This window comes from Thunnus maccoyii, chromosome 22 (genome assembly GCF_910596095.1).
Source record: "Thunnus maccoyii chromosome 22, fThuMac1.1, whole genome shotgun sequence".
NCBI classification, from domain to species: domain Eukaryota; kingdom Metazoa; phylum Chordata; class Actinopteri; order Scombriformes; family Scombridae; genus Thunnus; species Thunnus maccoyii.
The window spans coordinates 20115190-20141127 of NC_056554.1; the positions used below are offsets into that span (position 1 = coordinate 20115190).

Sequence of the window (25938 nt, forward strand, 5' to 3'; positions counted from 1 at the left end):
AGTAGAAGTGGATGTTTTTAACATGTGGAGATTTTAACAATTTGTCCTCAGTTCAGTAAATAAACTGTCTGTCTGTGTCTGTTTAAATTGCAATGTCAACAACAGCAGCAGCAGCAGCAGCAGCAGTGTCGCAACTGTGCTTGTACTGAAATAACAGACTGAGTCTGTAACAAAGGGAAGCATGCTTTCCTTTGTGTTTCCTGTGTGTCTGTTTCAGCTTTGTTGGCTCTGCTCCTTTGTTGCAAGTACAATAGCAGAGGAGGATTTACTGTAAAGCGCAACCCTGGCCAGCAGAGGGCGCCGTGCCATGATAACTGTCAATCAGGAGGACAGAAGAGGCTATTCAGCAGAGGACAAAGACAACTCAAGACAAGCGATCAATTAGAAAATTAAACTGGCAGGAAAGACAGAAAACAGTCCCAAATTAAAATCTGCAAACAATAGATCTAAGTATATATGCTTTACAACATTATCTTTACTATAAATATATATTGACTCTATATGTAAAGCATGTAGAGATGGGATTATGTAATCAGATTACAGAAAAAAGGAGAACTGGATCATTTTTATTTTACTGTGACAGCTTCTTTTTTGTTATTTGGAAACATTTTGGTGAAGATATAAAACACAAAGAAACTACTGTATGTCACTAATTTAATGAAAAGTAACTCATATGTGCTTAAAGAAAACTGAAATTGTTAGATAATTAAGTATTCTTAAAGTTAAATGACTTATTTTTTTCTTTATTTTGATGAAACGCTTAAGTAAATAATTATTACAAATATCTTCATGGACTCTGTATTACTGTCTTACTTACTTACTGTCTTTTTTTTCATAACTTCAGAGATTTTTTTCTGTTTTATCAAACTAATATTTAGTTGATGTTTACAGACTGTACAGGCTGTTTATGCATGAATGCATTAATCCATATTACAGCATCTAAACTCCCTCCTGTATCCTGACAGACGTCAATCATTGTCCAAAGCGCCGGGGGTGCATCGACCGAATAAATGACCTGAAGTGAGAACAAAATTTGCATCATTAAGCCTGCACACTGGCTGCTTGTTTGACTGACACTGGGGACTGATGGACACTCACTTTAACAACATGCAAACACACACCAGTAGATACACAGTCTCTTTGTTCTTTGTCTCACACAACACTTATACTTCTGCAGTTACAGTCAGTGTCTTCAAGTCTCATGAAATCATCACAAACCAGCTTGTTTTATTCACAAGTGTTGTGTTTGACTTGACCACACCTATTATCTGGAAAAATGACTCAGCAGTAATGCATTTTTAACCTTGAGTGAGGGAGTGTTATATATTCCTCTGAGGGTTGACAAAATCAACATAATTTGGAGTTCGAAAAGAATTTTAGACGTAGGAGTGTCAGACTTTTACAGAATCTGAAGTGCTCCAGTGTTGAATGCGAGACAGAAACAGGGTAAAAGGTTGAAGGCTACGTGAGTTCAGTGTTTCTCAGTGTAGCAGCAGACGAAAGGATAAAAGGTTGAGAGGGGGGCTTCATGACTTTGAATGGTCTCACCAGACGGACGTTAGCAGAACCGGCCTTCCTTGGAAAAGCAGCTGATATTTCCCCCCCGGGAAGAGTTGGGTTGCCCGTCGGCTCGACTGGTAGCCAGCCGTCATTGCGGGAGGGATTGGCGGCTGGTATTCCGGCTGTTATAATGCTGTCCGGTTTTTACGTAACAAGAGGTTAAAGAGGTGAAAGAGAGGGAAATGTAACAGAGGTCAAAGGTCATTGAGTTGGAAGGTGATTCTTTACTTTAGCAGCTAATTTCAAGGGTACTCCAACATTTTGGGGTTGTTGGATGAGTTGATTATTACTAATTTGATCTCTATTTTCAGACAGCTAAGGACATTTTTAGCCTAGCTTAGCACAAAACAGAACAGAAGGACCTGGGAGACAGCTAGCCTTCATCAAAAAAGGAAAAATATACCTTCTGGGTTTTGTTGAGTGACGTTTCTGTCCTGCCAACGTTATTTTCAGTCGACACAGATGCTGTGGTAGCGGCAGTAGTTGCTAGGAAGTTATTTTAATATCTTTTACCATGAGTTAAGAGTTGTTAGTTGTTTAAATTGATTTACAACAACCTGTGCAGCTGTGTCAATGTCATCCATGCTTGTCACTATATTTTATGGATGTGGCTAGGTAGCTAGCTATGCAGGAAGATGACGTTGTTGTTATAAATCCTGCCTATAAACCTCTGATTGGTCGACTGTTTCTCCATTCATCCAACTGACACAGCACTCCCTTCCAATAGCTGACCAATTTTGAGATGTTGGAAGTGATTCAGAGGGCTGGAACCAGACTAAAGCTTGTTAAACTGAAGTGTTTTCTATTAATTTGTATAAAATATAAAAGATACTGTTTACGCCTTAAAGGACGGGTTCACAATTTTTCAAGTCTGTCTTAAACAACAGTCAGGAGCCCAAATAAACATCAAAACATGTTTTTCTTGCTGTAATTATTCCTCCTGTTCATACTGACCATTAGAAGACCCCTTCATAATACACTTACAATGTAAGTGATGGAGGCCAAAATCTACAGTCCTCCTTCTGTGCAAAAATGTATTTAAAAGTTTATCTGAAGCTAATATGAAGCTTCAGCGTCCAAATCAAGTAGATATCTTTCAACGTTACAGTCTTTTTAGTGCCAAAATCCCTCATTTTGTTACTATACTTCCACCGCAGCTCAACAGGGAAACACAAAGAGGGAATTTGATGCTAAACAGACTGTAAATATGTCAGATATCCACTTGATATGACTAACTCAGACTGCTGAAGCCTCATATAAGCTTCACATCAACTTTTAAATAACTGTGTGAACACACTGTGGATTTTGGCCTCCATCACTTACATTGAAAGCACATTTAAAGCGGATCTTTTAACAGCCAGTATGAACAGGAGGAATGATTACAGTGAGGAAAACCTCTTTCACTGTTCATATGGACACCTGACTGCTGTTTTAAGACAGACTTGAAAAATTGTGAACCTGTCCTTTAATGCTAAGCAAAACATCAAGCAATCTCTGTACTGAATGCAGAGAGACTGACATTGACATTGAAAGTTTGTTCTTGACCTACAGTAGGAAACAGTAGTTGGCAAAACAATCTCACAATCAGCTACATCCTTGTAATCAAACCAACAGATCATCAGAAAAATGGAAATTTCAATATCTACAATTCTTTGGCAACTGAGCAACTCCGTCAGCTGAGGACTTTAAGTTCCAGTAGCTACAACAACTACTATTAAGTCCATATTGACCTTCATCCAACTATCCCTTTAAGTTTGTATAACTGTTCTAAGTCCTAAATACATACAGCATGTTTTACAAAAATAATGAGGAGCAAAGTCTGGACCTGGACTGATGTAAATTGGCAAAATCTGCGTGTGACTGGTTTTCTCCTTCCCAGTGACAGATTCACAGGCAGACACAGACAGGTGGCTCTGCATACCTCCATGGGTAAAAAAGGCTGAAGGGTACGATTCCCACTGGGGCCAGCTGCACCGCACATGATCCTCCACTCATGATACTGAAAGGTGTTTGGGATGAAAGGGTCCGGCGAAATTATTGCATGCAAAGTGTAGTAGAGGCTCGGAAAGCCGAGCGTGGCATTCTCCGCAGTGTGAAAGAACACAGATACCTCCCCTGGGTAGAGAGAGGGGTACTCATCCTCGATTACTCTATCTAGGTTCTCATGGAAAACACAGACAGCCAGGGCTTGAATCTCGGCTGCCGCGCATGCATGCTCTCTTAATAAGCGCTTAGTGCCACATGTAGCTGCCCTCAGGTAAAAGAAAACAACTTAAAATCACTTGGATATTAGATTAGATGGCGTAAACAAAGCTAAATGAGCTGAATTCACCACCTGTGCCAAAGCGGGGTTAAGTCTTAACTTGAGAATGCGGGCTGTGTGGGGTCATCCCAGCTAGCTAGACCCTCGCTGACACTGTGGTTGGCTGGTACCCAAACTCACCAGTGGGCTCTCACATGATTGGAGCAACAACATGTTTTAGTAAACCTCAAGGCCCTCAGGCAAGAGGTCCACGGTTTTTGGAGAGCTCTTAGCATCACTTTGTGTCCACAGTATGTGGCTGAAAGATGTGAGGTAAACTAAACAAGGAGTGCTTTAACCTACAAGTGGAAAAAGAGGCCAACAAGTATGATAAAAACTCGTTAAATTGCAGGTTTAAAATACAGAATAAAGGACATAAGTTCACTGACTCATTAGACTTAAAAGGGAAACACTTTTTTCTCTGCTTTTATCTAGCAATTGTGGTTAGCATCTACCCTGCAGAGTAATGTTTTGTGGTTACAGCAGCATAAAGTTTTACATGCACAAAATAGATAAGATTAGTTTTGTTATACATGGCTAGATGTAGCTGATGTTATAGACAGAACATTACAATACTTCCTGTAAGTTAACACGCATTTCATTGCTAATCAATCTACACTTTTATCAATGGTAGAAGAAGTATTTAGATGCTTTACTTAAGTAAAAGCAGCAACAGTGCAGATATACTCCCACATTCAAAATGTTCCTTACTAAGTGAAGGGACAGTAAGAAAGTATTATCCAAAGATCTGATAACATGCACATCACTCACAACACACACTCGAAACTTTTATTACATTTTAACTTTCGCTTTTAAATCTCTCTTTTACTTTTTGTCTCTTACTCTGTTCTGTGTTTAATGTTCCCATTTCTTTTAATGAGTATTTGGGAAACACATTGTATTGCATCACTTTGTTTTTCATAAGCTGTATAAATAAAGTTATATTGATACATTGATGTTTCAGCTGCATTTAAATGTTGTAGTTGGTTGATGTTGAGCTACCTTGAACTATTTTACAAGTTGCACTTTAATCAATAAGTTGATCACTGTATGTTTTAGCTGTAATGTAATGTCGTGCAGTAAATAGAGTAGAAGAATAAAGTGGCATTCAATGAGAATACTTAATGTACTTAAATACAGTAGTTAAGTAAATATACTGTATTATTTTCCAGCTCTGATGAAGACATAAATGTTTCTGAACTGTGGGTCAGCAACTGAATTGGGTCACATATTTTGGAAAACATTTTTTTATTTTGAGAGTAAAAAAACTTACACAAGATTTGATGCCAAAGCAAAGCCTCCATATAAAAACGGCTTTTTGGGGTTTGAACAAGGTTTAATAACAAGGTCTAAAATAAATAACCAAAATATAAAAAGTTGACTCAAGACTCTGGGTATACTTATACCCACAGGGGGGAAGACTCCGGGTTCGCTGTTTGGCTCGTCTGCAGGTCCGGGATCAGCTTTCTACGTCTAAACAGTTGCTTGAAAACCTAACATCGGACTCCAGATCAGCCCCAGAAAGTCGACGCCTATTTATAACTTAGATAAACCTTGCGCGACGTGATTGGTTAGAGGTATTGACGCAAGGAACTCATTTTGGATTACGATTGGCTGTTCCGCCTGTCAGCGGATGTCAGTTAGAATGATCGTCCAATCAGAGCGCGTGTTTGACTCTTTGTTCCTCCCGTTTGGCCGGTGACGCAGAGGGTCATGTGTTGTTTGTGCTCTGGCCCGTAGAGATGTGTACAGGAGGAGAAGGGAACGGTTTGCTAACCGAGCTAGCCGGATCCTCCCGATTATAGAAACACGGCTGAACGTGGTCATGTTGCACACGGTGGGCTTCATTTCGTAAAGAAAAAAACAAAACAAAAAAGCCCGCATTGGAATACCTGCCTCGCTGCTAAAAGGGCAAAGGGACTCGTTTTTTTTGGCGGAATAACAAAGCCGGTCCGTGAGTATTGCAAATCTGAGCCGTGCGAGTCAACGTTAGCTGGCCTAGCCGGACTCCGGAGCTCGTCTCCCAAAACAAGAATGGGGTCTAGGTCCACTCGGATTAGCTTGCTAGTAAAGTGACCTTTGATTGTTTTCTCTGATGGCAAATTTCACGAATTACCAGGAAGGCAAGGCAGCGATGTTGATGCTGGAGACGCAGCAGAGGGACGTGGGGACGAAATCTGCGGCCGCCACCGCAAACGGAGACGGCTCGGTCGGGGAACCCCCTTCCCCGTTAATTAATATCGGCGGAGGCGGAGGAGGAGGAGGCGGCTCTCGCTTCCATCAACATTTACCGCCCTCCAACCACCTCCATCATCATCACCACCTCCTCAGCCACCATCACCCGCCAAAGGATCAACAGCAGCACCATCACTACCAGCTGGCTCCGCAGCAGCAGCATCTTTCCGGGGAAAACATCGCCGAGTCCCCGGGCAGGAAAGCCTCCTCCTCCTCCTCCTCCTCGTCTCTCAGCCAGGTACACACCGCCGAGGACCCCGCCGCTTCTTCCGCCGCTAGCGGCAGCGGCGGCGGCGGCGGCGGCCATGTATACGCGTCTGTGAGCGTCGCAAATACCTCGGATGTTGTGGATGATATTCGCAAATGTGGCTATTTAAGAAAGCAAAAACATGGACATAAAAGGTTTTTCGTGCTGCGGGCTGCCAGCCACCTCGGGCCGAGCCGCCTGGAGTACTACGACAGCGAGAAGAAATTCAGGAACAGCCTGCGCTCTGCTGCCGCGGCCGCCGCCAGCGGTGGAGCGGTCGCCCCTTCTCCCCCGAAAAGGGTTATTTACCTCTACCAGTGCTTTACGGTAAACAAAAGGGCGGATTCCAAAAACAAACACCTCATTGCCCTTTATACTAAGGACGAGTACTTTGCTATTGTGGCTGAAAACGAGCAGGAGCAAGAGGACTGGTACGTAGCTGTCAGTGAGCTGATGAGCGAAGGCAAAAAAGGGCACTTGGATTCTGATGATTTAGATGATGGATATGGTACAGTCACCCCTGGTACTGTGTTTAAGGAGGTGTGGCAGGTGAATGTCAAACCTAAAGGACTGGGTCAAACTAAAAACCTCACAGGTGTGTACCGGCTATGCCTCTCAACTAAAACCATTCACCTCGTTAAGTTGAACTCTGAAACCCCCTGTGTTAACCTACAGCTGATGAATATCAGGCGTTGCGGACACTCTGAAAGCTTCTTTTTCATCGAGGTGGGTCGCTCCTCCTCTATCGGGCCCGGGGAGATATGGATGCAGGTGGATGACTCTGTCGTAGCCCAGAACATGCATGAGACTATCTTGGAGACAATGAAAGCCCTAAAAGCTTTTGCTGAGTTTCGGCCCAGGAGCAAGAGCCAGTCTTCGGGCTCCAACCCCATGCCGTTTATCACGACGCGGCGCCACCTGGGCAACCTGCCACCGAGCCAGACGGGGCTGCAGCGGCGGTCGAGGACAGAGTCGGTTGTTGGCACGCCGCCGTCAAGTAAGAGCTCGGGGGCTAGTGGTTATCGCTTCCGAACATCCAGCGAGGGCGAGGGGACGATGAACCGGCCGTTCCGCTCTGCCACAGGAAGTCTGGTTCACCTAAACTCAGCACGTGCCCATCACGGTCGTCAGGAGGGGGGCGGAGGCAGCAGTGGGAGTGGCGTCGCCACAGGAAACGCTGGAACAAGCACAGGCGGCGGACGCTACGTCAGAGCCATCCCGGGGTCGTCGTCCACCTACCATGCCCGCTCTGCCTCGCTCCCAGTCTCTCACTTCCCCTCCACCACCAGTCCAGTCAGCGTCTCCTCCAGCAGCGGCCACGGCTCTGTCTCAGACACGCTCACCCGCCCGTCGAGCGCCTCGATATGCGGCTCGCCATCCGACGGCGGTTTCAACTCCTCAGACGAGTACGGCTCCAGCCCCGGCGACTTCAGGTACTTCCGGGTGCGGAGTAACACGCCAGATTCCCTTGGAAACACCCCACCAATCAGAGAGGAGAATTGTCTAAACGATTACATGGCCATGGGGTGGAACCGGGAGGTCTTTGGCACCAGTGGGGGCTCTGGAAACAACAGCGGAGGTGACACGCCACGAGACGAGAGCACGTCGACAACAGAGGATGACCGCTTTTCTTCATCGTCACTAAGGAGGAGGACGCACTCTTTCTCCAGACCTGCTGGTGGTGCAACTGGTGGCTCTGGAGTGGCAGTTTACCAGAAAATGACCCAGACCAACTTCTCACTGGAAGAGGGATCTGATGTGGTATTACCATTTGGCAGTGGTTTACTCCGTGGTGGGCCCTCCTCCTCCTCTTCCTCGCTCCGCTCTGACTACAGCTCCTGCTCTGAGCACAGCCAGCAGAGCCGTCCCTCCACACTGTCCAGGACGGAAGCCAGCGGTGAACGCCCTCCCCTCTCCTCCTCCTCCTCCTCTGCCAAGGAAGACAGCGGCTACATGCCCATGATGTGTGGCGTGGCTGCGTCGCCGCGGGACACTCCTCCCGACTACATGCCTATGCAACCCAGCTCTTACTCGCATCACATCTCCCATTCCCCTCAGTTTCACAGTCCGGCTTTAGGTCCCCGTTCAGCCCATCACCACCCCCAGCTCCAGTCTCAATCCTCCACAGACTCCCACGGCTACATGATGATGCTCCCAGGGGGCAGCGGCAGCTCCCCCTCCCCTGTGCAGGCCTCCCCCAGCCCTCATAGTAGCTCAAGCATGGTGGGTGCCAGTGGGAGTGACAGCATAGCAGAGAGACCTGAGAACGGGGAATATATGGACATGTCGTACAGCAACAGCGGGGGGCGACAGCTCTCAAACGAAGGGAGCAGCGGATACTACACACCTGGCACACCTGAGGGCACCTCCAAGTCTTACAGCCCTTATTTTTCCCTCCCTCGCTCCTACAAGGCCCCCACCAGAGAGAGGGATGAGAAGGAGTATGGGGAGTATGTTCCTATGAGTTCTCCTGCCAAGCCAGTTTATTCATCAGTTGCCACAGCATCGATGTCAACACCAGAGAAGAGGGGTGGAGGAGGTAGTAGCACCTCCACTCCCTCTCACCCACCGCCGCCTTACGGAGCTCACCACACGACCGCCGCAATGGCTGACCGGCGTGTTGTGAGGCCCAACCGCCTCCCTTTAGGCAGAAGGAGTTTTCACGGTCCACTGCGGGTTAGTGAGCCCTCCACGGCGTCTGCAGGCACCTCAACCTCAGTCCCCGCCACTGGTAGCTCATCTGAAGGGCCTTCCAGTCCTGGAGAGTATATTAATATTGAGTTTGGTGATCACTACCCCCACCAACAGCAGCCCCCCGCCTACCCTCTCTCTGCCCAAGACGAAGCACCTTCCCTGGGCTCCAGTGACAGCCGTCGCTCCCCTCCCCAGCCCCAAACTCACCAGGACTATATGAGTGTGGAGGTCGGTGTAGACCAGCAGGACAGTGCTGGATGTCTGGGTAAAAACCAGTCACCCAGACCAAGCCTTGTTGCCCCCTGGAACCCGCCCAGCTATATCCGACCCCTGGCTAGCAATCCTGGGACGCTGGCCTCCCCTGGAGTCCCTGCTGGAGGTCACTGGAGGTCAATGGGGGACGACTACACGGACATGACATTTAACCTCAGCAGAGGTGAGAGGACGCAAACAAGCCCCACAGCCATGCTGCAGCATCTCTGTGTAATAGAGGGACGTTACGGCCATGCTCCCTCCGCCTCTTCCTCATCCATTTCTCCCACTCTCCCTCCACTGAGCCCCAGCAGGGCACCGACACACCAGCTGGAGCCCAAGGTGGTTCGAGCCGACCCCCAAGGCAGGAGGAGACACAGCTCGGAGACGTTCTCCTCCACTTCCTCTTCTAATTCAACTCCCTCTGGAGGAGGACTAGGCCCCTCATCCTCAGCCACCCACCCCACACTGGCTAACCCCGCAGCCCCAAACGGATCTTACTTAACGGAGGGTCAGGCTTCCAGATGGGCCAGCTCGGCGTCTTTCGACAGTGTGTGGATGTCCGTGGAGGGTCTAGGGGACTCGCCGGCTCACCAGGCTCAGACGAGAGCCTTGGAAGCGGGCACGACCTCTGGGACCTCAGCAGCATCCTCGTCCTCGGGAGCCGGAGCCGGTAGAATGTGCAGGAACATGTCTGTGGGTTACCAGAACGGCCTGAACTACATTGCCTTGGAGCTGAGGGAGGACGGGAGTAACGCGGGAGCCACGACGTCAGGAGGTGGTAGCAGCAACGGGAGCTCTGTGGCGGCGGCGGCAGCAGCGGCGTTGGCGGCGGGGACGGTGCCTCTGCCGGAGAACGGAGCCTATGCCAGTATAGACTTCACCAAATCTGATGGAGTCACCACGACAACCAAGGGTGAGTTACTACAAGCGTGTGTGTGTGTGTTTCTGTGTCAAACTCTGACATGTCGTTGTTTAAATGCTCTTCTCTGCTTTTATAATCATATTTGGCGGGAAAATCTTTTGTTTTTTGTGGCGTTTACGCAGCCAAAAATGTAGTTTCTTTGCATGATAATGAGTTTAAATGTGTGAGTAAGTGTTTGGGATATTTATTCCTCCCTGAAAAACCAAAATAACCCGAAGTGGTGTACGCTATTATTAGTCACATTATATCAATTTGCAGCTCCTGTAGTGAATCTATTTTGGATCAAGCCTCTGTGATCCTGACAAGGCTGCGTTCAAGCGCTTCGAGCAGCCAGCCGTTGTCTTTTTTTCTTTTTTTTTTTGAAGGCATCTGTCCAGGGAACTGAAAGTCTAGGCTATAACAGTGCGCCTGGTACAGGAAGTGGCACCAATATGCGGTTCATCTTGAGGTCTGTGTGCTCGTCGTGTGCCAGCAGAACGGTAGACGATTAGCTCGTTGAATGAACTGAGGTTTATCTGAGGTCAAGTATGGACTGAATCACCCAAAAAAAAAAAAAAAAAGGGCTCTGACTTCCTGTCTTTGTAGCTGGTGTTGTCTCTCTGTGCCTGTCTGTGCACGTGCTGCTGTTTTCTTTGTGTCAGCATGTATGCTGGAGTGTACTTTTTCTTTTTTTTTTTATGCGTGGGTGTTTGTGTGTTCACAGCCTTTTGTCTGCTGTAAGACTGTCATCCGAGACGCTTTTCTACATCTTTTGAAAAAATATATTTATTTATACAAAACACGGAAGAGAGAGAGCTCGGTGCCAGGAGGGGCGAGTTAGTATGATGGCAAAACACATTAAAAGAGCCTCACGATGCAGAAACCTGGCAGTAATTTAACAAAGCTCTTCCTTTTTTTTTTTTGTTGAGATAGGTGTCAGTTGAAGTCAGCGGTCGTGTTTGAGATCATATTTCATTTGTAGTGTTGTTAAGCAAACTGTTAACTGTCTTCCGGTCGATGTTTTAGGGCGTCTCGTGACCTCTGCGGTAACGTTCAATCTTTAAACACATCTCAGAGTTTTACAGCGTTCAGTGACCTTTTTTTTTTGTGCATCACTGTAAGTTAAAAAGCTGAATCATACTGCTTACTCATAGTCTGATCAATATGTATCAATGACTCCCTTGTTGTTGTTGTTTTTTGTATAACTGCCTTTGTCATTGTGATTTTGGAGTATTTGCTGTCAGAACTTGTGATGCAACGATTTAAAATGTTGCAAAAATCTTAAATATGTCAAAAGCTGCGTTAAGAAAGAGGAAATGTGACCACAGATTTACACAATAATGTGTTCACTCCTTTTATGATCAGATCTGACGTATTATATTTAAGTTATATTAGTAAAATTATTCCTGATGTGTTCTGTATTTTTGGATTTAATTGTACTTAAAATTTTGTCTTTTTTCAGCCTTTGTTTGTACACAAAAAGCAAACTAAGAATTAATTCTTCTTCTTATTCTAATGCAGTAAATTATCAGCTACACAGACTGAACTTCAGTCAAAAATTAGCGCTGCAGCTAACTGTTAATTTAATATGTTTTAATATTAAAGTGATTAGACATCACAAGTTATCAGAGCCAGATGTGGTGTCTTGAAATAGCTAAAATATCTTTTGAATAACAGTAAATAAAAAACAGTTTTCACAATATTTGGAAAAAATGATGCAAATCATAATATTTTTAAAAACACAACTAGAAAATACATTTTTTTAAAGATAGTCAACTGTCAAAATATTTATCAGTTGTTATTTGTACATAAAGTTATTCATTCAGTTTGCTTGTTTTGTTTTGTTCAGTTCGTACTAAATAAGGATTTAAATCATTTTAAAAAAATGTAGCTTATTAATCTTCATGACATGAATTAGAATATTTTCTGACACTGATATAAACCACAATATGCTGTAAAATAATCAAACATGATGTTTAAAGTGCTGAACTTCAGTATGTTGAGCACAAAATGAGACGAAACTCTTCATATATGGAAAACAACAAGTTCTTTTAAGAATAGTTCATTTGGACGTCTCAGTTTGTATCTCTAATGTGTTAATAAGATCAAAACATTACGTGTCGATTCCCCAGAAAGTTGAGTAACAATAATATTGACTTTATCGCCTAGCGCTACCTCTATCTTTGTTTTCAAATTGCCTAATCCTGTTTCCTTTCCTTTTTTATACTTTTAGCTCGGATGTACAGTAGATGTTCTGCATGTCGTACAGTTTGCTGCGGCTTCAAAGGCAGCTGTGATGATTTCACACAGTTACTTCACATGTAAAGTCCTGACTTTGATGTGTATGTGTGTATGTGTGTGTGTGTGTATATGAGAGAAAGAGCGATGTTGACACTCGGTGCTGACGTTAGGTCTCCGGTCGGTGTCGTAGACGGCGTGTACGAGGTTCAAGCGGGATAAAAAAGAGGATGTTTTGACTCTGTTTTCAGTCTTTTACTTCCTCTTTGATCATCTCCTCTTCTCTCTTTCACCCACTCTTCCTCCTTTTTTTTTTTTATTCTTTCCACCCTGCTTTTCCGCCCCCTTCCCCGACTTCCTCTCCCCGAATCTGTCGTGTGTGTGTGTGTGTGTGTGCATGAGTCAGGATTCTCTGCAAGCGCCGACTGACTCATTTGTTTATCGTGGTGCTGAACGGAGATGAAAGAGCTTGTGTGTGTGTGTGTGTGTTTGTATGTATTTGTGTGTGTGTGTGTGTGTGTGTGTGTGTGTGTGTGGCTCTCTAGCACAGATCAACTGACACTCAAAGCGCTGAAGCTCATCCTATTGTGTGTGTTTGTCCGTCTGTCTGTGTGTACTTTTTTCAGCCTCTGCCAGCAGGTTCATTAAGCATTTGTTTGTGTGTGTGTGTGCGTGTGTGTGTGTGTGTGTGTGTGTGTGTGTGTGTGCGTCGATCCACGCAGCTCAAGGTAACGTTCAGAAACGTTAATCGATGCCCACACACTCACGGAGTACGATCAGTCTCAGTCTGTGTGCGTTTACAGTCGTTGCTCTGCATCTAGGTAGGTGTGTGTGTGTGTGTGTGTGTGTGTGTGTGTGTGTGTGTGTGTTTGTATGCGCTGAGTCATGGCAGGCAGCCTTTGATGTGGTGCTATAATTGCGGCGGCGGCGTGTCAAGGCACACAGCGGGGCCGAGAGGAAACGCATCATCATCACTCAGGAATGCACTTCCTCTCAGCTGCGGCGTTGAACTGATAGAGGCACACCTGGATCCTTGACCCAGAGCAGAGAGAGAGGGAGGGACCGGCTTTCTGTCCAGCTGTCAAGGAAATTTTTAGCAAACTCTCGGAGCTCTAGATATTAAATAAAATATGAAGTAGGCGTGTGTGCATCATCTGGGTTTAAGGAAAGAAGATCACCTCTCCTAAAACTTCAATTATAAGGGGAAGAAATGATCATTTAGACACTTAATGATAATGAACTTTGAAGATATTGAATCATGTTTGCATCATCTTGTTTACCTTTGAAACAGCAGTTGAGACTTTTTTATGCATTTTAATTTATCATGTGCATGTGATTCCTGTCTTTTCTTACCTGTAGATATTCTTTTGTTCTTATAAATACTCAACATTATTACTAATGGGGTTTTTTTCTTCAATGCACCTCCTATAACTGCAACAATTAGTCAATTAATCAATTAGTTAATCAACAGAAAATTAATTGCTCACTATTTTGATAATCAAATAATTGTTTCATTTTTTAGGAAGAAAATGCTTACATTTTCTTGTTCCAGCTTCTGAAATGTGAATATTTTCTGTTTTTTTTAGTCTTTTGTGACAGTAAATGAAATATCTTCAGGTTGTGGACTGTTGATCGAGACTAAAGAAGACATTTGAGAACGTCATCTTGGGTTTTTGCGACACACTGATCGACATTTTTCACCATTTTATAGACCAAACAGCTAATCAATTTATTGAGAAATGAATCTTTTAAGGGAGATCATCTAAGCACAAAGGTCTGCTTACTAGCATCGGAGCTCTCCACCGTATCTCATGGTCTTCATTCAGTGAATACAGCTGGTTCAGGCACGTCATATTTGATGTGATGTGTCAACAAGCGGTTGTAAATGGGAGGTAGGACGTAACCCCTCATGTCTGTTGGCGTCTTTGATCTTCCATCTGACGTCCACAGTCCAAATAATCAACAGATTAATCGATAATGAAAACAATCGATCACTGCAGCTCTAGTATACTCAGTATTTTGAGGGGTTTTGTTGACTTTTGATTAGACAAAACAAGCTATTTGAAGACATCACCTTGTGTTTGTTAAAGTTTCAATCATTTTTCACAGTTTTCTAACATTTTATAGACCAAATGATTGATTATTCCCCTCCAAAATCTGCAAAATAAATGTTAGTTATCAAACATAATGTTAGTGTCAGCCCTGCTCCTGGTGCTTTTTATGTGACATGATAATAAAAATGCATAAAAAGTCATATCAGGGTACTTTTCTCAACCCATCCCCTCTCAAAACTTTTTAAAAGCATGTAAGTGGCTGACACACATATACCAATAAGTATTGCTTCAATACGTTGGTCAGTGAACGCATCGGTAGAGACAGGTGGACATAAGAAGGGTATGAAGGGTAAACGTAGGATCAGGAGTTCGGAGTTGTGGCGTGAAACGGTACAGAGAGAAGATGTTTTAAGATGTAAGTGACAGTGGTGGGAACCTGCCCTTTTCTCCCTCTCCCTCCCCCTCGGCGTCACCGGCCAAGTGGATACGAGGTGGTAAAGGGTTAGGCAGAGTGTGAGGCAGGGTTATCAGGCAGAAAGCGAGGAGGGGGGGGGGGGGGGGGAGTAAGATGTGAGAGAAGGTGGTACGAGGCTGCCCTTTCCTCTCTCGTTCCCACCTCCACGGCCAGGGTCTTCTATATTTACAGGTCTATTTCCAGACCGTCATGAATTTATGGGCCGGTCCGAGGCATGCGCCGCTCGTAACAGGACCCCCCTCTTTTTTGCTCAGTGCCTGTTGCATGCAGAGGTAATTCACTCTCTCTCTCTCTCTCTCTCTGTCCCTCTTAAATAGCCAGATATGTACGCGCCCACAGATGTTAGAATTATTAACTATCATGCATGCACACAAAGCCACTTTGACTTTAAGCAGCCATTCGGACTGTCACAGGAAAAGTATTTGTGGTTCTTTAAAAAGCCCCCCTCACCCCCCCACCCCCCACCCCCCCAAGAGCTCCAAGAGTCTGCCTGCGATGCCCATTTTAGCGTGCATTTAGCAAATAAATAATTTTAAAATAACTTGAGCACCTTAATTCAAAAGCAATGACATGGGTAAAATGCCTTTTTCAGCATGGGTGGCCTGCAGCAAAGAAGCATGGGAATCTATAAAAACCAGGCAGAGTCGGTGTCCGTCGAGCTAAACGGGGGAATTGAACCTCTAACCCTGGGCGTGTTGGCGCCAGCAGGGCTCCCATTGGTCAATGAATTCCTGAAGTATTACGGGATTTAAGGAAGTGTTTCCCAGAGTTTAAAAAGTCAGGTTGACGTCTGCTTTTCAAGGACAATCTGGATGTTTGGAAACTAGAAATTTGTTACATAGAGATGAATTTGCACTAATATATCATTATGTATTATTTTTTTTAGCACATTTCTTTGCATTTTAGATGTTTTTCAGCTGTTATCCTCCTCCACAAAAGCATTAAAAGTCGTGCCAATTAAAGCGACAGGCGATGATTGAGCTCCGCAAGACCAAAGTGGTGTGTGTCTTAAAGTCCTCGCAGTGCTTACTCAAAGAGAAATGTTGTGTCTCATTGGTAATAAATGGACCTAAACACTGTCAGCTATGTGGTCCGACCGTTGCACGAGGGTTGTAGTCACTCTTTTTAAGTGTGGATTTCATTGGTGGTCCCTGAGCATTACTCAATCAACGAGGCTCCCGTTTCACTCAAACACGCAGGAGCTCTAATATCTTCGTTATTTCTTTTTCTTACTCTTTCTCTTTGCTTTCTCTCCCTCTCCTCTCGTTTCTTTTTCATACTTCTTTCTTTTTTTGTGTGTGTGTGTGCATGTGTGTGTGTCTCTCGCTTCCTCCCTGTCTCGCTGCCCTAAACTCAGACACACGGTAATGATAAAGCAGGATTTTTTTTTTTACTAGACTACCCCTCGACGTACTGGAATGTGCCGTCAGATAACTTTATTAGACAAAGACCGAACCTGTGTGCAAACATGTATTTGAAAGCGCACTCAAGTGTGCGTCAGACATTTTAACACATACACACACACACACACACACATTTGTTCTTCTTTTTGATGGCAGCCGTCTTCCAGATTTCGGTGACCTTTTGACGGGCACGGTTTGAACAAAGCAGAAAGCTTTTTCCTCCTCCGTTGACGTAGATGTGGAGATAAAATAGAGTTGGAACATTTTCATCAAGTGTTTATTTTGGCAGGAATTTTCATTTTAGCTAAAAAAAAAAGGTTAATTTAAGTCATGTTTTAGTCATCATCAAGTGTTTGTTCACAAAAATAGTTGGACTTCATGTCTGTTAGTGACTATTTGTTTTCGTTTCTTTACGGTCAAAATTTTGTCACCAACACTTTTGTTAAGTTAAATTTTAAGTCAACTTTTAAGTCAGTTTCATGATGTTTTGTTGACCAAAACATGTATTAAGTAAATACTTGATACATGTTGATTCATTGATAAGGAAATTCATCCAGTGTAGCTGTAATTTGCAGTCACTCATGAATATTTATTTACTGTTGAATTATCTTAGTGTTTTAATGCAGATTTGAAATATTTTAATGCAGATTCTCTGTAATCATTCAGCTTGTTTTTGCTTCATGAATCAGATTTATGCCCCATGAAAGAGATGTTTATTTTAGGTAAACTACAAATGGTTGTTGTTCTTGTTGATCAGGCAAATTTTGGAGGAACAAACTCAAAACATTGCATTGCTATTGGGTGTTTCTTCTTCAAATATTAAGCATTTTTATTTAATCACTTTAAAGAGCTGACCCAGGCTAACGGCGCAGATCTCACCAGTAACACGGATAAACTCGGCCGGGCTGTTTACAGCTTTCAGCGGTCTGAGAGCAGCGGATAGCGGCTAGTTAGCATGGCTAGCATCGTTAGCATAGCATTACCATGCCGCGCTGTGTGTAGCCCCGGTGTTTCCGGCTGTACCTTAGCACAAGAGGAAAAGTTAAGTTGAATGATTGTTGTGAGAAATAAAGTTGTTCTGACTGTGGCGCCGCTACGCTCTCATTCATCGGCTCTTATTACGTTCCAATTGGGAGCAGCTGAGTCACGTGAGACACCTAGTGGTTAAATTCAGTATGTCCGGTCCGATTTTTGGCTTAATATCAAACCGGTTTAAGAATTTTTACAACCCAACCCAAGCAAATCTTCTGTCAGGGGATAAAATCCTGATATTTGCTGATTCAGGCCTCTCAAGCACGAAGATTTGCTGCTTTTCTCAGTTTTGTAAATCAAATATCTTTGTGTTTTTGGACTTTTCATTGGAGAAAACAAGACGTCATCTTAGGCACTGAGGACTTGTTATTGTTGTTGTTTTTTTACAGGGAGTTTGTAGACTTACGACTAAGGCCGGTCAGTGACTCAAACAGCAGTGTCTGCTTCTTGTTTTTATTCGTCACACCGACGATAGAGCTGTTCACGAGGTAAATCTTCCAGCCCGTTCTGCAATCGTCACAGTCAAGGTTCAGCTTGTGAAGGCAGAAAGAGTAAAAAAGTCTTTCAAATGTCACAAAAAACCTTTATGATTTTCAAATATTTTTGTTGTTGTTTGTTTTATAGAAGATAATAGTGAGTAGAGCTGCAAAGATAAGTCGATCGACAGAAAAATAAGTAATTTTTCAAGCAAAAATTCCTGCTTTTCTCTGCTTTATGTTATAATAAACTGAATATTATGAGGTTTTGGACTGTTTGTCGACTTAAAATGTCAGCTTGGACTCTGGGAAACCGTGATGGGCAATAACACTAATTTTTTTTGACATTTTATAGACCAAACAATCATTTAATTGAGAAAATGTTCCGCACATTAATCGGTAATGAAAACAATTTGTTTCTCCCCGAAAAGCACCGACCTACTGCTCTCGAAAACCCTAAAATATTCAAGTTTGAAACGATAAAGCTAAAAAAACCGCAAATGCAGATCCAGATGTGCGAGGAGAGGGGGGGGGGGGGAAACGAGCACTTTTGATCACTTTAAATCCCCCCCCACCCACCCACCGTCCCGTCCGCTTTTTTCCTTTCTCGATCTGCACTTAAAAGGTCATCGCCTCAGCTGTCGAGCCAGCCAGTGTCAGGTCAACACGTTACGCTCACTGTTCACTCCCATGATGCCTTTCATCTGTTGTCCCAGCTGGGTGAATGGGGTTTTAGGGACAGAAAGAGAGAGGAGAGAGAGAGAGAGAGAGAGAGAGAGACGGGCGGGTCGGTGAGGGCAGAGGGAACGACGGAGAGAGAGAGAGAGAGAGAGAGAGAGAGAGAGAGAGAGAGAGAGAGAGAGAGAGGAATTGAGGGCGTTTTTAATGGTGAGAAAGAGAAAGAGAGACGGTCACGGCTCCGAACACCTGCCTGTGTTGCAATGACACAACAAGCTGTTAGCTAATGCAGGTGTTTGGAGAACAGTGTTTTTATAACCCGATTTTGTGGTGTGTGTTTGTGTGTGTTTGTTTGTGTGTATGTGTATGTGTGTGTGTGTGTGTGTGTGTTTAACTGAGGTCAGCTCAGGTCAGTCAGGCCCGTGTCCTAAGAGCGTTGTTTTGATCGAAGTCCACGCCTGCAGAGAAACCCAGAGACCTCAGACTGCTCTCTCTCTCTTTCTCTCTTTCTTTCTTTCCTCTCTTCTTCTCTCTTTCTCTCCATCTCTCTCTCTCTCACACACACACAAACACAAAAACAGATTCAAATTCGCTGTATTGACACGACCATAATTAAGAACAGGATTGCCAAAGCTTGTTTGTTGTACAGTGTTTACGATTCTAAGTATCGTCATAGGAAATAAAAGCACTTAGAGGTCTTCAAATGCCGAATTAATAATGCTGTGTGTGTTTGTGTGTGTGTGTGTGTGTGTGTGTGTGCAGATTGCAGGAAATGGGTTGTAATGGTCTTTTTCATGGCGTGCTGGTTTGTACAAACTGCTGCAAAGAGTCTGCCGTCCGCAACCTCTCATCCAATCTGATCATTACCGTATTGGCCTGAATATACGATGACCCTGAATCAGAGAGAGCGCTTATTTTCATTATCGATTAATTAATGTCTTCTTTTGTCCCGACCGACAGTCCACAAGCCAAAGATAAACGATCAGTTTACTGTCATAGAGGCCGAAAAAAACCAGAAATATCACATTTGAGAAGCTGGAATCACAGAATTTGGCCTTTTTTTCTAAAAAGATGACTTGAGCTTTAATTTATTTATTGACTGATTGTTGCAGCTCCACCCTGAATATAAGATGCCTCCCTCTTTTCTAACACCTGTTTTTGAAAAAAAGACTTTCTGTGCAACAGACTTTCACACTCGTCTTCTTCTTCTAGGATTCCCCTCAGATATTATTAATCCAAAGAGAAGCAACTGCTCATCCTCGAAGCCTTTTGTTCTTGTAAAAGTAAATTTTTTCCATTCTGTAGCAGAAAAACACGTTATAAGAGCCTTCAGAAACTCCTTCGAGTTAAACTGAGCTAACAAAACACTTTTAGTGCTGACTGACTCACTATAAACGGACTTGGAGACACTCGTTAGCCTAGCAACATTAAAGCTACAAACAACCGGTAATGCAACACTCTCTGAAGGTTTTACACCATTCAAAGAGAATATCTGATGTTATCAACACTTAAATATCTAGTCCACAAATATAAGAAAGCCCACATGTTTTAAAATGTAATTTTCTGAATAAAATAGCCTTAAATTCAGGCCGATGCAGGTTATTCTTTCCTTGTTTCCTCCCAGCAATGTTTAAAACGGATTCCCTGAGTTGCTGAAAATATCTTGAAATGTTAGAAAATGGTTACCAAAAAAAGCCTTTTATGAATTCTTATAAGCCAAAGTGATGTTTTCAGATGTCTTATTATGTCCAATTAACAATTTAAAATCTATAGATAATCAGTTTACTATCATGTGTGACACAAAAAAGCTGCAACAAGCATATTTGTCTTTTTTTCCCCCTTAAAAAATGACTATTACTCAATTATAAAAATTTTCTGTCAGTTAATCAACTAATTGTTGCAGCTTTTATGGGAAATTAAAAGGCATTTTTCACTATTTTATGATATTTCAATTAATTGAGAAAATAATAGGAACATAAATTCATGAAATTCATTCGTGAAAATAATTACTTGCAGCCATATTCCTCTATGAAAATACAAACACTATGATACATAGTATATTATAATTAAAGAAAAACAAGTTTTGGTGAACAAGTCATTAAAATAATTGCAAAAAAGAAGACAAATTAATGTAATGATAATTGCGAGAACTATGGAAGAAAACATTTGATGGAGCAGCTCAGCACAGTTTCATGTTGTTCTGCTGGTTTTTCTCTCCGGCTGGGCGAGGACATATTTTTCTGCTTCCATGGAAAAGTCACAGTTTTTCACCAAGTAAATATTGAATTTTGTTTTGGTCCTGTTCCGTCTCAATGGTCAGCCTGTGGTCACTCTAGTCTGTATTTACTTAATGTCTCTTTCAGTTTCTGGTCATTCACGGTGCTCAGATGATCGAGGGCCTTATAAAATCCGTTTTAATATTTCCCCAAATTACAGTGTTTTCCGTTGTAATTTTTTCCTGAATTCTGCCTTCTTTTTTTTTACAATTTAAGCACATTTTGTCACCAGAAAGTGTGTCTAATCATGTGTTGGATAAATAAAATTACAACAATTCATTAATAAAGTATTTAAAATTGAATCATACATTGAATAAAATGAATAAATATCAATGAATTTGTAATTTTTTTTAAATTAAATAAAGTGCTTCAGTACACAGTACGCTCAGACATTAGCATGAAGAAGTGAAACAGATATGTAAGCGCTATGGCCTGAGGTAATCCTTCACATGTTTGTGAGTGAGAATATAATCATAAAATAACATTGGTAAAATGAGGCTTATAGTGAAGGGATTTAAACAGCGATTTGCTCATCATACCAATGTCAGAGTGAAGCCACAAACCAGCTGTAGGGACGGTTTGATCTCATCCACACGTTTACCCGTCCACTTCTTTATCTGAACTCTTTGAACTCTCACAAGTTCTTTTTCATTACTGAAATATTTTTAATTATTATTTTAAAAAAAAGAATTAATTCAGAACAGGATTGGAATTAATTTATATTTTAAATAAAACTAAATATTGTTTCAAGAGCAGCAAGAGTAAAGTTACTGTATAAACTCAATAATATCTCTGGAAACATATCTAAAATGTCAATAAAATAAATAAAATCAAAATACTGAGTGAAGTTTAGAAAGATTGAAGAACACAGACATGACTCAGTATCTTCCTCCTGTTTACAAAAATTTGCCAAATTTTAAGATTTTTTGGCAAAGATAAACAGTTAGACTACATACAGACAGCTTTGGTTTTAGCTTGTTCGTAACAATTCGCTATTAGCTTAACAAGCGTGCTGTGGTCGTGTAAAATATACCGGAAGACTACGGACAAAGCAGGTGGAAATATCGCTTTTCTACATGATTATGCTTGTTGAACAGATGGTTTGATAAATTTCTTATTGGTTTTTACTGGCAAGGCTTTTATTGTACGTACAGTAACCTCACTTCACCTGATTCACTGTCTGCACTGTGGCCGCTCTGCTCGGCTTTGCTCCGTGTGTGCGTGTGCGCGTCGAACACAGAGATCAGAGGAGAGGACAGAGAAGCAGTAGACCGTAAATGACAGCAAAACGCAGTAGAGACTCTCAGGATAGGTTTTTTTTTTTCTATTCATTCGGCTTAAGTGCTGTGAAAAAACACTTATGTGCTGCACCTGAGTCTTGACTTTGTGTTTGGAGCCTCCACGCAAAACGGTGACGTACGTCCCCGCGTGACCTGTGCAGCCGTCGGCCACCATCGTCCTATCGATCGGCGCTGATTAATCGGTCGACCTCTAGTTTTGATAAATTACTTTCTTATTATTGGCTTTTTACTGGCAAAGCTTTTATTGCACTTTCAGTAACGAGAAAATTTTTTTTTTCCTTGTTCACTGTGTCCACTATGGCTGCTCTGCTGTCCGCTGTGTGTGTGTGTGTGTGTGTGTGTGTGTGTGTGTGGAGGAGCTGAACACTTGGTGAAACTCCAACACAGACAGCAGAGGACAGAAGCTACGCACCCCTAAATTAACCAAAACACGGTAGAGACTCTCAGCATAGTTTTATTCGCTTCATTCAGCTCAGGCGCTGTGAAAAAATGCTTAAAATGCTGCAGCTAAGTCTTGTAATGGTAGAGAAAACCCTGATTATTGTAAATTGCGTCCACATTTTGGCAAATTCCACGATATTCCGCGTCGATTCCATTTTTATGATCAAATTCTGCGATTCTTTTCTGTGTTTTCTTCAACACAGAAATCACAGGGCCCTAAATCTGCCACAGTTCTGGTGGTTCATTACTTTTATTTTACTTTTTTGTTAGCTGTAATTTGGTTGGACCAGGTTGCGTGAGGGCTGAGCTGAGTCCTCTCTTTCTATCAGTCTGTCCGTTCATCCATCCATCCATCCATCCATCCATCCATCCCCGTGGCTAACAAACAGCGGAGCAGCATTCCAGCAGTGCCCCCTGTCAAAGCATCTGTATTGTGGCGTGCTGCTCACATTGTTGTGTCAGACAAAGCCTCGCTCTCAGTGGAATAACCCAGCTGGACGGCGGCCATCGCCAGGGTCATTCGGGGCCGCTGGGCCGCACCAAAACAGCCGACCTGACAGCCCGAGTCCGGCCATGATAGCAGGGCAGGAAACAAACATTATATATATATATATATGTGTGTGTGCGTGTGTGTGTGTGTGTGTTGGTCCGCTGGCAGCAAGCAGAATCCAAAGTTCACCGTCCGTGCTCACTTATTTACCAGACAAACAGATTTTTTTTTCTCTTTATATGAGTATTTTGAGCCCGATCGGTCAGAGATGTCTTACATCTGTGCTGCTTCTTAAAAAAAAGAGCTTCCAGAAAGTGAACATACCTTGATAATTATTGTACAAAAGCCAAAACACTGCAGACTTTAAGGCTGCAACTAACGACTATATTCATTATTGATTAATCTGTCGATTATTTCCTCCATTAGTTGATTAGTCGTTTGGTCTATTAAATGTCAGAAAATGGAGAAAAATGTTGAACAACTGTTTCCAAAAAGCCCAAAGGTGAAACTTAAAATGTCTTGTTTTGTCCACACTAATTGTCCACAACCTTAAAGATATTCAGTTTACTATCAAAGAGAAGTGAAAAAAACAAAATATGCACATTTATTAAGCTGAAAGCACAGAATTTAGGTATTTTTTCTTTAAAAATACATTGATTAAATGACTAATCAGTGCTGATTTACTCTACTTACTGTAAGAATTAATTGCTGCCAGGTAATCTGTGGATTGTTTGCATAATTTAAGCCTTTTTAATATTCCTTTAGTGTTAATTAACTTGTAAGAAACGTGATTTTTTTTGTGCCGTATAGTAGATAAATTCATTTACCAGCATGGTTGCAGTTAATTCCCAACAATGCTGTCAGGTGGGAAAAACCTGCATCTTCAAAAATCTTCAAAAGCTTGTTATTCTAGACTTTTGTGATTAAACAGTGAGGTTTGATTTATAGTCAGGACCCTTTAAACTCCTTCAGAAAATAACCAAAATTGGGAGAAGCGAGGTTTTCACCCCTCTGCAGCGGTGTTTGGAAGGCCGAGCCTGAACCCAGACAGATTCCAGTCAAAATTAGTCAGCTCCACTAGGCTTCAAAATGTCCAAAAACAACTAATAATGTGAGTCCAAAACCACTGTCAGAGCCCGAGCCACATTCCAGATCCTGTATGTGTGTGTGTGTGTCTCTGTATGTGTGTGTGTGTGTGTGTGTGTGTCAGGCTAATAGAAAAGTTTTGTTTTGGCCACAGTAGCTTTGCCACCTTTCTGAATTCTTCTTGTTTTATGAGTCAGAGTCAGAGTGTCGAGAAAAGAGTTTTAGTTTAGTTCATGTATTTGTCAGTGACTGTGTTTAATATATAAAACAATACATTCATTTAACACAAGAAGAAGAAGAGATGTACTGTATCAGGTTTAGCCAGTAGCTGATTTCCATCTGCAGTCTCTAATCTAATCAACCTGTGAAAATCTAAACATTTAGCAGATTAGATTTGGGTGATATGATGATATATAACATTAGGTAATATGAAATATCTACTCTTTAAAGCATCTAATCTATTCTGTTAATATTTATGTGTGTTTTATGCCTTTTATAGCCAATGATGCTAATAAAAAAGAAGGAATTTTTAATGGAAATATTGGATTTTTTGTATTATTTTCACATCAATGCGATAAAGTACCTTGATTTGATAAACTGTCATGCAGTTATTTTCCTGCAATAACCAAAAAACCACCAGTCCCATCTGGTTTTTGTATCCATTAGCTGTTTTTCTATTGACTTTTCATACATTTTACTATATAAATATTGCAATATAAAGTTATATATATTTACTTTTATCCATGTTGTCCGTCCTTATAGCAGCATCTAAAGCCTGACTGATGATCAACAGGCAGGTGTTACTGGCTACACACTTTGGCTTATAAAAGATATATCGATATCATTTAACTATCGTTAATTATCAGTGGTGTTTGAGCTTTTAATAAATAATTAATCAATTAGTCCATTGACAGAAAGTTTAACTGGCAATTATTTTGATAATTGAATAATAATTTTAGTAATTTTTCAAGCAGAAATACCAAAATATTCACTGGTTCAAGGTTTCAAAATTGAGATTTTGTTGCTTTTCTTGGTTTTAGATTATTGTGAATTTATTATTTTGGAGTTTTGGACTGTTGGTTGGACAAAAATAAGACTTTTGATGACGTTCAGGACCTTGTGATGAGCAGTTTTCACTGTGTTTTAATGTTTTATATGATTGATTAATGGGGAATATATTGAGCAGATTCAGTACATTTCTGGGTCACCGCACATTAAATAATCTAATCTGAGACTCAGTGTTTCAGGAAAAGTTGCTCACCTCTGTGTGATGAGTCATGGTCAACAGAAATCAACTCCCACACACTGTTTACACTTCGGTCAGGCGTCCATCGGCTGGCGAATATAATATTTACGGTGTTTGCTTAAGAAAATGAATATAAGTCACAGATGTTTATTGCTTGTGTGTTTGTGCGTTCGTGTTTGCGCCGAAAGCTTGTAAAGACGGACGACTCACTAATGATCTCTTGTCTTTTTCCTTTCGCAGACTGAGCGACGGGACGACAGAGGTTTCCCCACCCTCCTCTTCTCCTCCTCCTCCTCCTCCTCCTCCTCCTCCTCCTCATCTCTCTGCTCGGGGCACTTGACTCTGCCTGTGACCTTTGGCCTTCCCCCCCCCCCCCCCCTCCCCCCCACCCCGCTGGCGACCTCTGACCTTCACTCAGACTGAGAAACCGCTCCCTTCTGGACGCAGAAAACAACATCATAACAGATGGCAAAAACGCTTGCAGTTTTTTTTTTGTTTTTTTTTTTAAGTGTATTAGATCTTTTATTTTTCTTGTGTTTTATATGCAT

The 25938-nt window shown here is 42.4% G+C and overlaps 1 protein-coding gene across 1 annotated transcript; it reads left to right on the forward strand.

Moving 5' to 3' along the window:
* Positions 1 to 5622: 5622 nt before the first annotated feature.
* Positions 5623 to 25938, forward strand: LOC121890131 (insulin receptor substrate 2-B). Its single transcript, XM_042402405.1, has 2 exons — positions 5623 to 10206; positions 25631 to 25938. The coding sequence occupies exons 1-2, from the start codon at positions 5958 to 5960 to the stop codon at positions 25633 to 25635; spliced, it is 4254 nt and encodes a 1417-aa protein (XP_042258339.1). The 5' UTR covers positions 5623 to 5957; the 3' UTR covers positions 25636 to 25938.

Excerpts from the sequence above, each read along its gene's own strand:
- LOC121890131 (XM_042402405.1), top strand. The coding sequence starts at position 5,958 with ATGGCAAATTTCACGAATTACCAGGAAGGCAAGGCAGCGATGTTGATG.